General features: G+C 42.1%; 1 protein-coding gene across 1 annotated transcript in view; it reads left to right on the top strand.

Moving 5' to 3' along the window:
* COG5 (component of oligomeric golgi complex 5) overlaps positions 1-14,651 on the top strand; it is a 166,089-nt gene that overhangs the window by 127,905 nt on the left and 23,533 nt on the right. Inside the window, exons 15-16 of the mRNA XM_063134149.1 lie at positions 9,882-9,992; positions 13,374-13,436. Coding sequence (XP_062990219.1) covers positions 9,882-9,992; positions 13,374-13,436 — 174 coding nt within the window. The remainder of the gene's footprint in view (positions 1-9,881; positions 9,993-13,373; positions 13,437-14,651) is intronic.

Here is a 14,651-nt window from a genome sequence, read left to right on the forward strand (position 1 = left end):
AGTTTACGATGATTTCTTGGATCCGAATGGGCTAAATAAGTAATCCAATTTCTCTTTGTCAATGAAGTATTGTTCTCCAAATGGTTATGCCTTTTTTCCTCTCTCTCTCTCTCTCTCTCTTTTACCATTTCTCCTTCATTTTGAGTTATGTCTGCAGTTAGCTCACAGTGTGTGAGTGGTAATATAAGTACTGTATGTTCTTTTACTTTGATGCTATTTCTGTTAGGCTTCACATGTGGGTGGATTGAAATACACTAGCATGCCCACCTGCTGCACATAGAAAAATGTGTTGTACTGGGAACATAAAAATTCAGTCGTCTAGAAATGAGGACTGCTTTCCTTTAGCATCTAAGAAACCCTGATTAATTCCCCCCCAAAATACAATAAAAAAAATACAGTTAGCCTGTCACATTGCTTTTTAAGCAAAGTCTCATTACTGCCTTTTCCTAATGTCTTTCCTTTAGCTATTTTCTATCCTTCTATAAGAGATAAATACTTGGCTTAATCATCTGTCAAGTGAGCATAAAATGAATACACACACACTTTTCTGTTAGCATATGTGAATATTTTCCAAGAAAGCAGGGAGAGCATGGCTATCAATTCTCGTAGAATGAATATGTGGTGGAGGCGAGATTCTTCAGGCAATTAAATATGCATTCCCATATATCAGGGGTGGCTGAATTGTGGCCTAGGAGCCACATGCAGCCTATTCTGTGGCGGTGAGGGTGGCAAAGAGACAATTCTTTTCCACCAGCATTGCATCTTCTCAATGTCGTCCGGCAGAGCTTTTCCGTGTGGTTCGTGGCCTGTTACACTCTGGGCCAGGGCGAGAGATGGTGGAACCCTCGGTAGCATGCTGTGACAAATTTGCACGGCACTTTGAAGATAAAGTCACTCAGATTCGTCATGAATTGGACACCACACTTAATGCAGCTCTACTAGTAGAGGTGTTCAGAGCGCCATCCGGTTCAGTTTTATTGGATGAGTTTCAGTTATTGAGGCCCGAGGATGTGGACAAGGTGCTTGGCCAAGTCCGGTTGACCACCTGTGTGCTTGCCCCTTGACCCTCTTGGCTCATTACATCAAATAAGGAGGGGATCGCCGGCTGGGTCCAGGAGGTTGTAAATGCCTCCTTGAGAGAGGGAGTGGTGCCGGCCTCTTTAAAAGAGGTGGAAATTAGACCACTCCTGAAGAAGCCTAATCTGGACCCGGAGGACGTTAACAACTACAGGCCGGTGGCTAATATCCCTTTCCTGGGCAAGGTGCTTGAGTGGGTGGTTGCAGGACAACTCCAGGCACTCTTGAATGAAACGGATTATCTAGATCCATTTCAATTGGGTTTCAGGCCTGGTTTTGAAACGGAAACTGCCATGGTCGCCCTGTGGGATGACCTCTGTCGGGAGAGAGACAGGGGGAGTGCGACCCTGTTGGTTCTCCTGGACCTCTCAGCGGCTTTCGATACCATCGACCCTGGTATCCTTCTGGATAGGTTGTCTGAGCTGGGAGTCGGAGGTACTGCGTTGCAGTGGTTCCGCTCCTACTTGGATGGCCGATTCCAGAAGGTGGTGCTGGGGGATTGTTGCTCTGTGCCGTGGCTCCTAAGCCATGGGGTTCCACAAGGCTCTATCTTATCCCCTATGCTGTTTAACATATACATGAAGCCACTGGGGGAGGTTATCTGGAGATGTGGACTGAGGTGTCATCAATATGCGGATGATACCCAGCTCTACCTTTCCTTTTCATCAAACCCAGGTGAGGCAGTGGCTGTTCTGAACCAGTGCCTGGGCACGGTAATGGACTGGATGAGGGCTAATAAACTGAGACTCAATCCAGACAAGACGGAGGTACTGTTAGCTGGTGGTTCATCTGTCCGGCGAGGTGATGTTTGCCCTGTCCTGGACGGGGTTGCACTCTCCCTAAAGGATCGGGTCCGTAGTTTGGGGGTGCTCTTGGATCCAGAACTGTCACTTGAGGCACAGGTGAACTCAGTGGCAAAGAGCACCTTTTATCAGCTTAGGTTGATATACCAACTACGCCCTTATCTGGACAGAGATAGCCTAGCTACAGTTATCCATGCTCTGATAACCTCTCGCTTGGATTACTGCAATGCGTTATACTTGGGGCTGCCTTTGAAAATGATCCGAAAACTTAAACTGGTACAAAACAGGGCAGCACGGTTACTAACAGGGACTGGCTGACGAGACCACATCACGCCAGTCCTTTTCCAGCTTCATTGGCTGCCAGTCCAGGTCCGGGCCCGATTCAAAGTGCTGGTATTAACATTTAAAGCCCTAAACGGCTTGGGGCCAGGCTATCTGAAGGAACGCCTCCTCCCGTATGTACCTGCCTGGAACCTAAGGTCATCCTCAGGGGTCCTTCTCTGCGAGCCCCTGCCAAAGGAAGTGAGGCAGGTGGCTACCAGGAGGAGGGCCTTCTCTGCTGTGGCACCCCGGCTGTGGAATGAGCTCCCTAAGGAGGTTCGCTTGGCACCTACATTATATGCTTTTAGATGCCAGGTGAAGACCTTTTTATTCTCCCAGCATTTTAACAGTCTATAAATAAATTTTAACTTGGTGTTTTAAATTTGTAATTTAGCATTGCTGCTGTTTTTATCTGGTTGAGCTTTTATATTGTATTTTATGGTATGGTTTCATACTGTTGTTTTATTCTTTGAATGTTTTTAATTTTTGTGAACCGCCCAGAGAGCTCTGGCTATTGGGTGGTATAGAAATGTAATTAATTAATTAATTAATTAATTTGACAGTTCAGCTGTGGTTCTTGAGCCAACAAAGGTCTCCAAACATTTTGCGGCTCCTGGGCTTCTCCCTAAGCAGTCCCTGCCTTCTAGAGCTAGCTGGAGTTGCTGCTGGGGGCAAAAGAGAAGCATTTTTAAATTTCATTTATTTATTTAAAATATTTCTTCGCCACCTTTCAGGGCAGGACCCCTCCCAAGGAAGCATACAATAAATCTTACATAATCTGATGCTTCTAACATGTCACACAGAAGAGGGCCAGGATCACTTCTCGATCATCTGAGAGTGCAGAACACAGAATAATGGGCTCAAGTTACAGGAAGCCAGATTCCGGCTGGACATCAGGAAAAACTTCCTGACGGTTAGAGCAGTACGACAATGGAACCAATTACCTATGGTAGTTGTGGGCTCTCCCACACTAGAGGCAGCTGGACAGCCATCTGTCAGGTATTCTTTAAGGTGGATTCCTGCATTCAGCAGGGGTTGGACTCAATGGCCTTATAGGCCCCTTCCAACTCTACTATTCTATGATTCTGGGAAACCCAGTCTAAAATTACCTAACTGTACTATCGTGCTCCACTAGTTTTGAATGCATATGCAGTCTCAGTTAAACATGACCAAGTGTTCTTCTCATGCTTTCTACACCAGCAATCCCCAACCTTTTTGGCACCAGGGACCGGTTTCGTGGAAGACAATTTTTCCACGGACCGTGTGTGTGTGTTGAGGGGATGGTTTTGGGATGATTCAAGCAGATTACATTTATTGTGTACTTTATTTCTATTATTATTACATTGTAATATATAATGAAATAATTATACAACTCACCATAATGCAGAATCAGTGGGAGCCCTGAGCTTGTTTTCCTGCAACTAGACAGTCCCATCTGGGGGTGATGGGGGACCGTGACACCCGAAGTGCGTTGCTTATGTCCAGTCTACTCTGTAATCTCGTTTTGGTTGTTGTCAATGCAGAAATTGCATTGTTGTCAATGAGAACACGGCCCGGTTCCTAAAAGGCCACGGACTGGTCCCAGTCTGTGGCCCGGGGGTTGGGGACCCCTGTTCTACACCATTCTTCACACTGCAGTCTAGGGACAACCTGAGAACAGAAAACATAGAATTCCTTTTACAAAAGCCAACTATTTTATTTTATTTTTTTATTGCATTTCTATACCGCCCAATAGCTGAAGCTCTCTGGGCGGTTCACAAAATTAACAGTTAACAGTTAAAGAATCAGAATCACACCCTCTGATCACAGCAATTGTAAGAAATAATGCTGTGTTTCCCTTAGCGTGCATGTAAAGTGTGGACATCAACAGAAGTGTAGAGTGTGCACACGTTATACTTACATCCTGCTGTTACATGGTGCCAGTGGGTGTATAGACCTGTGTGTAATGTTCTCACATGATGGCTTGTATCCTAAGGTAAATGACTGGACATTTCCAGGAGAGTATCTCATCCCCGCCTTCCCCTTCAGTCCTCTGTATCCCCGAGAAAGCTGAAAAGATGCATGCTGGATTCTGGCAGATCCCCCCCACTTCCCAGCTCACTGAACTCTATCCGATATTATTCAGGAGCGACCCCTGACTCTAGAGAGATTTTGTTGGGGGCGGGGGGGTCCAGGTGTCTAAAAGGACTAGTGTGTGTATGTGTGTGTGTGTGTAGAAAATGTTCCTTCATGAACTTCCTCTCATTCACTTACCTTTGGATCCAACCGTATATGTTTGCTTCAGGAAACAACAATGTTTCTTAAAGCAATTGTAACGTAGGTGCTGCCTTCTAGTCCGTGCAGTAAGAAAGCTTCCATGTATATGAGGCACAGTTCAATTTTTGCACCCTTTGGCTGCTTCTAGCACTCTGTGGTTCTTTAGTTATGTGCATAGTCATTTATTTGTCCTTGTTACTTATTAATAGTCAATGTTATAAACAAATGTAAGAGTTCCCATGGTTCTAAGTATTCAAATTACCTCTTAATCTGACATTGCTTGGTTTCAGGTATATTTTCCCCAAATGTCATGGTGGTTTGCTTGGGATGGACTTCTGTCCAGTATCATTCTCCCCTGTTCGTAGAACTGATTTAGAAAAGAACATTCAAAGAGTGGCTTTTATCTGCCAAGTTTCAGCTTTTTATTTTATGAGTAAATTGGAGATTGCCTTTTTTGTGGTTTTATAGACAGACATGATGGTATTAGGAAGCATGGCATAAGATACTGAGAGTTACCTTTATAATTTGACTTAATATCTTAAAAATTAATCTAATGTTAAGCTATGTACAGTTCAAAGATGAATCATTATTCAGTTTATAGTCTCGCAGTGAGATTTGTCTGACAGCTCCAGGAAAATGAATCTAGTCCTCTTGTCTAAACATCCAATAATGATAGTTGCTAGAAAGAATAAAATTTAATGAGCTTGCAAACAGTCAAAAACAATCCTAAATGTGATGTTTTCAGAAAAGCTTCAGATAAAAATCAGGGTAGCCACAAATCAATGCCACCAGGCCATTAACCCCTTACCCTTGTCTTGAGAATATTTTTTTTAACTGGGTTGGATCCTGATTTGCTCTACTGAAGTAGTCCTGAGTTAGTCAGGACTGACTCAAATACCATTGATTTCATTAGGCCTACTCTAGGTATGATTAAATATGGAACCAACCCATGTGTTTAATTTGAGGGCCTGGCATACTTAGAATTGTAAACAACAAAAATTGTAAACATTGTAAATAGTAAAAAGACTAATTGAAGATGCTCAAAATAGTTCACCTCTAAGCCATCCAGAGGATGTTTGCTATAGGGTAGTTTATACATAGTACATATAAATAAATAAATAAATAAATAAATAAATAAATAAATAAGAACAACTTTCTTTACTCCAGAATGGTCAAAAAATGAAGATTCTTGCAGGCCCTTTAACAATAGTATAACTCATAACAGTTCCATAACAATCAATTTCACTTTGAAAAGTGAATAATTTATTAAAACTTACAAGATCGCAGAATAAGTTTCAATAATCAATACAATAGCTTTCAAATACTAACAACCACACTACAAAAACAACATTGCAAAACACAGAAAATACTGGTACACCCTTCTTCCAATCTACTTATTTAAATTCAGTGTCAACCGTAGAGTTTAGTATATGAAACAAAGCACGTGTTGAGCTGCTAGAAACACTGAGGTAGTGTAATATGGTCATGATTCAGATTCAAATGTCACCACCTTAGCAATTTCTCCTTGGGTGGTTTGAGGCGGCCTGTCTCAACCTCCTATCCATAACACTGAATAACAGCACAGGCCTACTACACAGGGTTTATGTGTAGCTAATGTACATGAAGTGCCTTGAGCACTTGAGAAATATGAGGGACTATTATCATAAGCATTGTGTAAATCTTGTTCTTTCCACAGTTCATCCAAAATATATAACCCACCACCTTCTCTGTTCCTGTTGAAACAGGTAATTTGTCAGGCATGCGTTTTGGGGTAATGTTGAGAAGCAGAAATATATAACCTTGAAAGAGTTACAGTGCTGCGTCTAGACCTCCACTTCCCCAAACAGGGCAAAATCCTCAGTCAGATTCAACCTGTCTGAAATTGAACTCCTGTTTTAAAACGTATTTTATGAACTCCTTTGGCTTACAAAATGAGACCCTTACTTTGTTGCACATAACTCAGACGTTGAGCATCTGTAGCATCATTCCAAGGACAGAGGCAACCAGAGTGATAGCTGAATCTTGCTTCAACAGTAGTAATGGGACTGCATCCTCCATCACTCTTAAGGAAAGGAAGGTAGTTTAGGAGGTGAAAGGCAGCCTGCATAGCACCCATAGCTGCTTAGGCACCCCTAAGAATTTGCTGCCTGAGGCGGCCACTTCACTTTGCCTAATGGTAGGGCTGGATCTGGGAGAATGAATACTCCAGCTATAGTTCATAAAGCATAGTTCTGTTGGATTCCGTTACTATGATGTGTTCAGCATTTTTTATTGAATGGTGCGTTATCACGTAAGCCAATATGCTGCTGTTGTAGGGAGTGGGAAAGTATTCCACCAGGCCATGCTGGGACCTGAGGGGCAATGGGCCTTCCTCCCAACATGCTTGATGTGTTGTGATGCCAGGCTGGCAATGCTGGTAGACTGCTTCTGCTTTGGGCTGAGTACATGGGAGGAGAGAAGGAACGTCTGGTTAACCAAGGTGTCAGCTGAGATGTGGGGTCCCAGGGCATGATCAGAGAACACTTTAGTGCTCCTGTTCCTTTGAACCACACCTCCATGAAATCCTGTACTCCCACAGTTCTGTTTCATTTATATTTCATTATACAATTGGACTTAATCCAGCGAAGTTCCATTGCTGTCAGTGATGAAGAGTTAAGCATGCATTTATCTCTCCCATTGAAATAATTTGGCTTGAAGGGTGTCTTAAGTTCAAATTGAATTCTGTGGTTGCAGCACATTTATTTATTTATTTATTTATTTATTTATTACATTTCTATACCGCCCAATAGCCAGAGCTCTCTGGGCGGTTCACAAAAATTAAAAACATTCAAAGTATAAAACAACAGTATAAAACCAAATATAAAATACAATATAAAAGCTCAACCAGATAAAAACAGCAGCAATGCAAAATTACAAATTTAAAACACCAAGTTAAAATTTATTTATAGACTGTTAAAATACTGGGAGAATAGAAAGGTCTTCACCTGGCATCTAAAAGCATATAATGTAGGTGCCAAGCGAACCTCCTTAGGGAGCTCATTCCACAGCCGGGGTGCCACAGCAGAGAAGGCCCTCCTCCTGGTAGCCACCTGCCTCACTTCCTTTGGCAGGGGCTCGCGGAGAAGGACCCCTGAGGATGACCTTAGGGTCCGGGCAGGTACATACAGGAGGAGGCGTTCCTTCAGATAACCTGGCCCCAAACCGTTTAGGGCTTTAAATGTGCATATAGTTCATAGTTCCCATTTGTATGTTTAATACATTTCAGTGGTCCTTGTCCACTGAACTGTGTGTAGGACTGACTGCAGTCTAGGTCTGAAACTGGGCAGCAGGGTGAGGATAGAATTGATAAAAGCTATCTCCCTCCCTTCCAGGATCCTCCATGGATTGCAAGCCCTTCTGTGAACAAAAGGAGCCCCTCCACTTACACAAGGGAACACAAGATCCAAGATCTTATTTTTATTTATTTATTTATTTATTTATTTCATTTATATCCCACCTTTTTTCCTCCAAGGAACCCAAGGTGGCGTACATAATCCTCCTCCTCTCCATGTTATCCTCACAACAACAACCCTGTGAGGTGGGTTGGGCTGAGAGCTGTGACTGGCCCAAAGTCACCCAGTGGGTTTCCATGGCCGAGTGGGGACTAGAACTCGGATCTCGCAACTCCCAGTCCAACACCTTAGCCACTACACCACACTGGCTCTTGAGTTATATTTAGTGGCTTGTGTGATAGGCACTTGGTGTGTTGGATAATGTTGTAGCGGGATTTCTTTCTTTAGTGTATTGAAGGATAGTGTGTGTGTGTGGGGGGATATTCCTTCTAATTCTGAGTAACTTTTGGGATTTGCATTCAAAATATGTGGAATAAGCCAGGATAAAGTAAAAAGAACAAACATTCTTTGCTGAAACCACTTTGAACACTACTGAAAAAAAGACTTTACTGATTTGCTTGCCGATGAAACTATGCTACCTCGATCACTGAATTCACATGTGCATTCATCTGACCCTTTTCTGGCTGATGGATCCTGGACTCGCTGATGGAGATTGACTAGGGGAAGAATACTGGAAAGATTTTAATGAATTTCAGGGTACAGCACTTTGAATGACTGGCCTAAAGAATAGTTCTGTTTTGATGCATTGTCTGTGATGCTTAATGATACTAAATGCACAGCATATTTAGTGAATAAAGTGAACATCCAAGATGGCCCAAACCAAGTTAGGTTAGTACTGTTCCCTGGAAGGATGCTGCTGCTGGAAATTATAGTGTCTTATTTAGGGTTGAGTGAGTTTCCCCGTTATGTATCTGACAAAGGTCCTGAGGCTTCAAGCTCTTACTGTGCCGTGCGCCATCTGCACCCCAGTCTGCTGTGCTCACTTCTAAAATATATTTTCTCCTGAAGCAATGTAGGGAATAGAATGAATCGATATTACTGAAGGTGAAATGCCTCTGGGGGAGGATTTGTATGTGTCTAAATAAGATCGCTCCTGTCAGAATGTAATTCTCACCTGAAGGAACAGGTTTCTGCCAGTTGGTGCTGACAACCCGTTCGGAAACAAGACCGTGTTTGAGATATTGTGTGAGAGAAATCATTCCTCCCCACGCTATGATCATACTTTTATAACGTGACATTCTTTGCCATCTGATGGTTTGCTATGCATATATTACATAATGTTCTTCTTTACTAAAGATTACTTTAGGATTTGTTTTAATGTTGCCCTAGTGGTTGTTTGGAAGGATCAGCCTGTCCATTCCTCAGGATGAGGAATGCTAGAGTCCATTTCTGAATTGTCTGAGTGCAGCCCAAGGGCTGCTTCTCAGCTTATGTCTTCCAGTGGACTGAGTAAGTTCTCTAAGGTACTCCTAGGGCTGTGTACACCTGGAGATACACAGTTGAATTGGATGACTTCACACCTCTGATATGGTAGGTGCTAAGGTGCTATTTTTCTTTCCACTGGCACCACTGTGCAGAGATGGCCCATGCCCAGAGTGTGATATTGTTCCGCATTCATTTGCGGTTCCACGTAGCATCAGCAAAAGAAGAAGACCCTCCAGCTCCTGAACAGGTCTCTGAGTGGCTTTAAAAGTGCTGCAGTCCCTGGATCTGCTGGACAGCCTGTCACTTGTTTTCACGATTCAGGTTGTAATTTTGTGTTCCTATAGCGACATAGGCATAGCTCTCGGGACTCATCTCATGGTAAGAGAATATGAGATGAGAAGCCAGGTTCAACCGCAAGATGCCATCTTCCATAGAACAAAAACAAAACAGCAATTCCGGAACACTTTTGCTGGAGAGGAAGATTGCATGAAATGTAACCAAATGCTCCCTTTCAGGCTCTCATTCCATTTTAAGGGACAGAATTGTATACGTTTGGATGAGTGTACTTAAAAAGAAATAATTTGCATTACTTGTATGCTTACTGCAGCTATCTACGCAAGGAGAGGCTAGCCAGGTGATTGGGCCGTTAACTGAAGGACAAAGAAGAAATGTGGCTGTAGTGAATTCACTGTACAGGCTACACCAATCCGTGCTAAAAGTAAGTGTCAAGGATGCTGAAGCACTTGTCATTTGGTTGTGGATTAATTTTTTCTACGTAAATCCTTAATTGGGGAGGATGCATAAATACTTCTATAATGGTTTCTGTTAACATTGGAGTGGAGTCCAATTTTCATAGCTGTTTTGGGGGAGATGGGCTGGAGTGCCGGTTTCAAGTTTTTGAGGGCCTTTGGGCGAGATACCCTCAACGACCCCTCACTCTTAGTGAGTCTACCTTCTCCCCACCATTGCCACCAGCCGCTATTGCTCCTCGTCCTCTTTGTCATCACTGCTACCACTTGCTTGCTTGACTGGCAGAGAGCCAGTGAGCAAGGAGGCCGTGGCATCTGCCTCCTCACCACTGCCTGGGCCAGGACAAGAGGCAGGTGAACAAGCAGGTTGCAATGGTGAAGGGGACAAACAATTCCAGGGAGCTCTTGTCAGTGGAATGTGGGCTCTCGGCAGGTGCTTGACCATCCCTTGACAGGTTATATATAACAGCTTAATAGAACTGAATATCATAGAATAGTAGAGTTGGAAGGGGCCTTTAAGGCCATCGAGTCCAACCCCCTGCTCAATGCAGGAATCTACCTTAAAGCATCCCTGACAGGTGGTTGTCCAGCTGCCTCTTGAAGGCCTCTATGTTTGCCTTTCTCCTTTCTTTTCTTTGCTTATCAGTGTACCTATTCCTATGATATGCTGCCTTTCATGTTCTCTGATAACTGAGAAGACTGTGATGGAATTGGACAGAGTATATATTCTTGAATGCTCTTACTTAGATTAGAGATTGCTTTGTATTTACTGTAGGAATGACAAAGAGCCATTTTGGGCTTCCGTTGAATAATAATATGAGCTGGGATCCAAATTATAGGTTTGCCCCAGGACTTAACCAAGCTCTGCGGGATTTCTTATCCCCACCCGTATAAATAGGCAACCCATGTGCCATATCACAAATTGCACCGGAAAGCAAGTTACTTCAGTTTTGAAGTGCTTTGCCCTATGGCATAGCGGCAGGTTTTTAAGAAGCACAAGCCCAAAGCCTATAACTAGCTGGATTTCTCTTTGAACACTAGCCTTAGTGTTTAGATTAGAGGCCATATCAAAAGCAGAAGCTGGTATTTTTTATCTCTAGGTAGTTATGTCATTAAGAATTCTATATATTGGATTGTGTTCAGGTGCAAATATTGCAGAATATAAATTGGTTGTTTTCCTCGTGTGTTTGAAATTACATGTTTCAGAATGCTTCACTGAATTATTTTTTTGATAAAAACAAATCTTAAACTGAAATTTCAAAAAAGAAAAGAAAGAAATCACTAACACTCTGCTTGAATGCAAATGCTGAGCATGTTAGAAATAGTTACAGAGGAACAGATGGATTTTTGTGTCACAAGATGTTGGCTCTATAGCTTTTTTAAAACAAAAATGCTGTCAGCAGCAGGGGAAGATATGAGATGCATTTAAAAGGTGGGTTTTGCATTTAAAAATGATGGAGGTACATGAAGATCAATGGAATGAACTACATTTTGTCCCATTTCATGCATAGATGCAAAGCATCAGTAGGGATTTAAGGTTAGTATTTTTACGAATTGTTATGTGATTTTCATTACAGAAAGAGAACATAGAGGTTCTAAGGCCCTGTTGTGATGGGAGGCTCCTGCCTGCAAGATTGTCCTCTAGGAAGCTGCAGTCCAATCGGCAGGAAGTGCTCTACATCTCATATGGTCTCCTACCTAGTTCCCTGCAAATTAGATTTAGGTCAGCCTTCTCTAACCTGGTGTTCGTCAGGTGTGTTGGAGTATTAATCATGGAATCATAGAATAGCAGAGTTGGAAGGGGCCTATAAGGCCATTTAGTCCAACCCTCTGCTCAATGCAGGAATCCACCCTAAAGCATCCCCGACAGATGCTTGTCCAGCTGCCTCTTGAAGGCCTCTAGTGTGGGAGAGCCCACAACCTCCCTAGGTAACTGATTCCACTGTCGCACTGCTCTAACAGTCAGGAAGTTTTTCCTGATGTCCAGCCGGAATCCGGATTCCTTTAACTTGAGCCCGTTATTCCATGTCCTGCACTCTGGGAGGATTGAGAAGAGATCCTGGCCCGCCTCTGTGTGACAACCTTTTAAGTATTTGAAGAGTGCTATCATGTGATATTCCTATCATCCTTAGCCAGGATGACCAATAGCAATGAAGAGAGTTGTAGTCTAATACATCTGAAGGGCACTAGGTTGGGGAATTATTATTATTATTATTATTATTATTATTATTATTATTATTATTATTACTACTACTATTATTTATTACATTTATACCGCCCCATAGCCGAAGCTCTCTGGGCGGTTTACAAAAGTTAAAAACAGTGAACAATAAAAAGAAATATACAAAATTTAAAACCATAAAATGCATAAAATACAAACAAAAACAGACAATTTTGGGGGAAGGCTAATGTAGCGTGAGAAGGGTGAGATGAATATTTGCTAGTCCCCAAAACCCGGAAGGGTTGGTGGCCATTGTTGCCACTATATAAATATAGACTCTTTTCACACAAGGCATTTATTGTGCGCTCATGATTCCTCACTCACGGTAGTTTGTGGATGCTTTACACATTATTGTCATCCCCCAGGGCCTCTCCCATACTTTGCAACCATTATGGTGGTGTGTGTGTTTTTCTAACGAGGGAAGTCTGGTATTTCTGTGAATGGTGGCATGAAACTCTTGTGCACTTGCACAGTTACACTACACCACAGCACCACCTAATGGTTGTGCAATGAAACATATAGAAAGACAGAGAAAGAAGAACCAGGGTGGGGGGGATTGTAAAGGAGCCGATCTTAATCCCGTGAAGAATCTGGAAGCAGAAGCCTCAGTAAAGTAGTGGATAGAAAAACCCATAGTAGCAGTAAATGAGGGTTGTCCTCACAAGGGCCTCTATTTATTTATTTATTTATTACATTTATTTATTATTACATGTATTTAATAATAAATACATTTATTATTTATTTATTTATTTATTTATTTATTTATTACAATAGACAAAGCTCTCTGGGCAGTTCACAAAAATTAAAACCACAATAAAACAACCAACAGGTTAAAAGCACAATTACAAAATACAGTATAAAAAGCACAACCAGGATAAAACCACACAGCAAAATTGATATAAGATTAAAATACAGAGTTAAAACAGTAAGATTTAAATTTAAGTTAAAATTAAGTGTTAAAATATTGAGAGAATAAAAAGGTCTTCAGCTGGCGACGAAAACAGTACAGTGTAGGCGCCAGGCGGACCTCTCTGGGGAGCTCATTCCACAACCGGGGTGCCACAGCGGAGAAAGCCCTCCTTCTAGGACAATACTGTATGATAAAGTATTGTTCTCTTCATCTTTTTAGGTCATGTCCAGCCAAAGTGCTTTTCCAGCAGCTTCAGAAGAAACTATTAACACAGCCTTGAAGGTAAGTGAATATTATAAAGTCACAGAGACAGATTTGAATCCTGCTGTTTTCCCCACTCTTAACAATAAACCACAACTAGCAGATTATAATATTAATGTTATTATTTTCTTTTGAATTCTGTGGGACTGAGTTACAGAAAGTCATTCTGGTCACCTTTGCTCTTGAGATGATTTGCAGCATCTTTTAGGTGGGAATGAACAAGCTAAATCAACCTTCCCCACTCCAGTGCCCTCTGTATGGGTTGGACTACAGTTCCTATCGTCCCCCACCCAACATGACCATGCTTACTGGGGATGATGTGAGTTGTACTCCAACACATCTGGTGGGGACCAGGTTGGGGAAGGCTGAGCTAAATACTTAGCATTTTGTGTGGTTCTTCTGTGATACACGGATTACAAGGCAGTTTCCCTCTGCCTTGGTCTTCTTCCCACTTCAGCAGAAACGCCGACTTCCAGGCCCTCTCTTCTGGATCACCAGGTGCTTCTTTATTTATGTTTAACCACTCTGGGGACACCCTCCCTTTTCTGTCTTCAGTGGTCTGCCCAGTCTTCTATTTTTCAGTGGAGATGGAAGAAAAATTATGCAAGTTACCTGATCTTTTGAAGTATTACGATGCATTGGGCCTTGTCCTAGCCAGCCTTGCTACTTCTGAACACTTTGTTCCTTAGTTGCATATTATTTATCAGAAGATAATAATAGAATATATAGAGTATATATAGAATATATTGGTCTGGACTTCTTTCCAGGACATGCAAAGCCAAAGGCAAATGGTTCTGAAGGATGTTGTAGGCATAATTTTAAACAACCACATCTGGAAATCTTCCTGGATTGAATCCAAAAGTTCTTTTGCAGAAGGACTCCATCTGTGAAGGGAAGGGCCTTCCTTTATTTATTTATTTATTTATTTATTACATTTTTATACCGCCCAATAGGCGAAGCTCTCTGGGCGGTTCACAAAAATTAAAACCACAATAAAACACCCAACAGGTTAAAAACACAATTACGAAATACAGTATAAAAAGCGCAACCAGGATAAAACCACACAGCAAAATTGATATAAGATTAAAATACAGAGTTAAAACAGTAAAATTTAAATTTAAGTTAAAATTAAGTGTTAAAATACTGAGTGAATAAAAAGGTCTTCAGCTGGCGACGAAAGCAGTACAGTGTAGGCGCCAGGCAGACCTCTCTGAGGAGCTCGTTCCACAACCGGGG

This window comes from Elgaria multicarinata, chromosome 9 (assembly GCF_023053635.1).
Source record: "Elgaria multicarinata webbii isolate HBS135686 ecotype San Diego chromosome 9, rElgMul1.1.pri, whole genome shotgun sequence".
In the NCBI taxonomy this organism is placed as follows: Eukaryota; Metazoa; Chordata; class Lepidosauria; order Squamata; family Anguidae; genus Elgaria; species Elgaria multicarinata.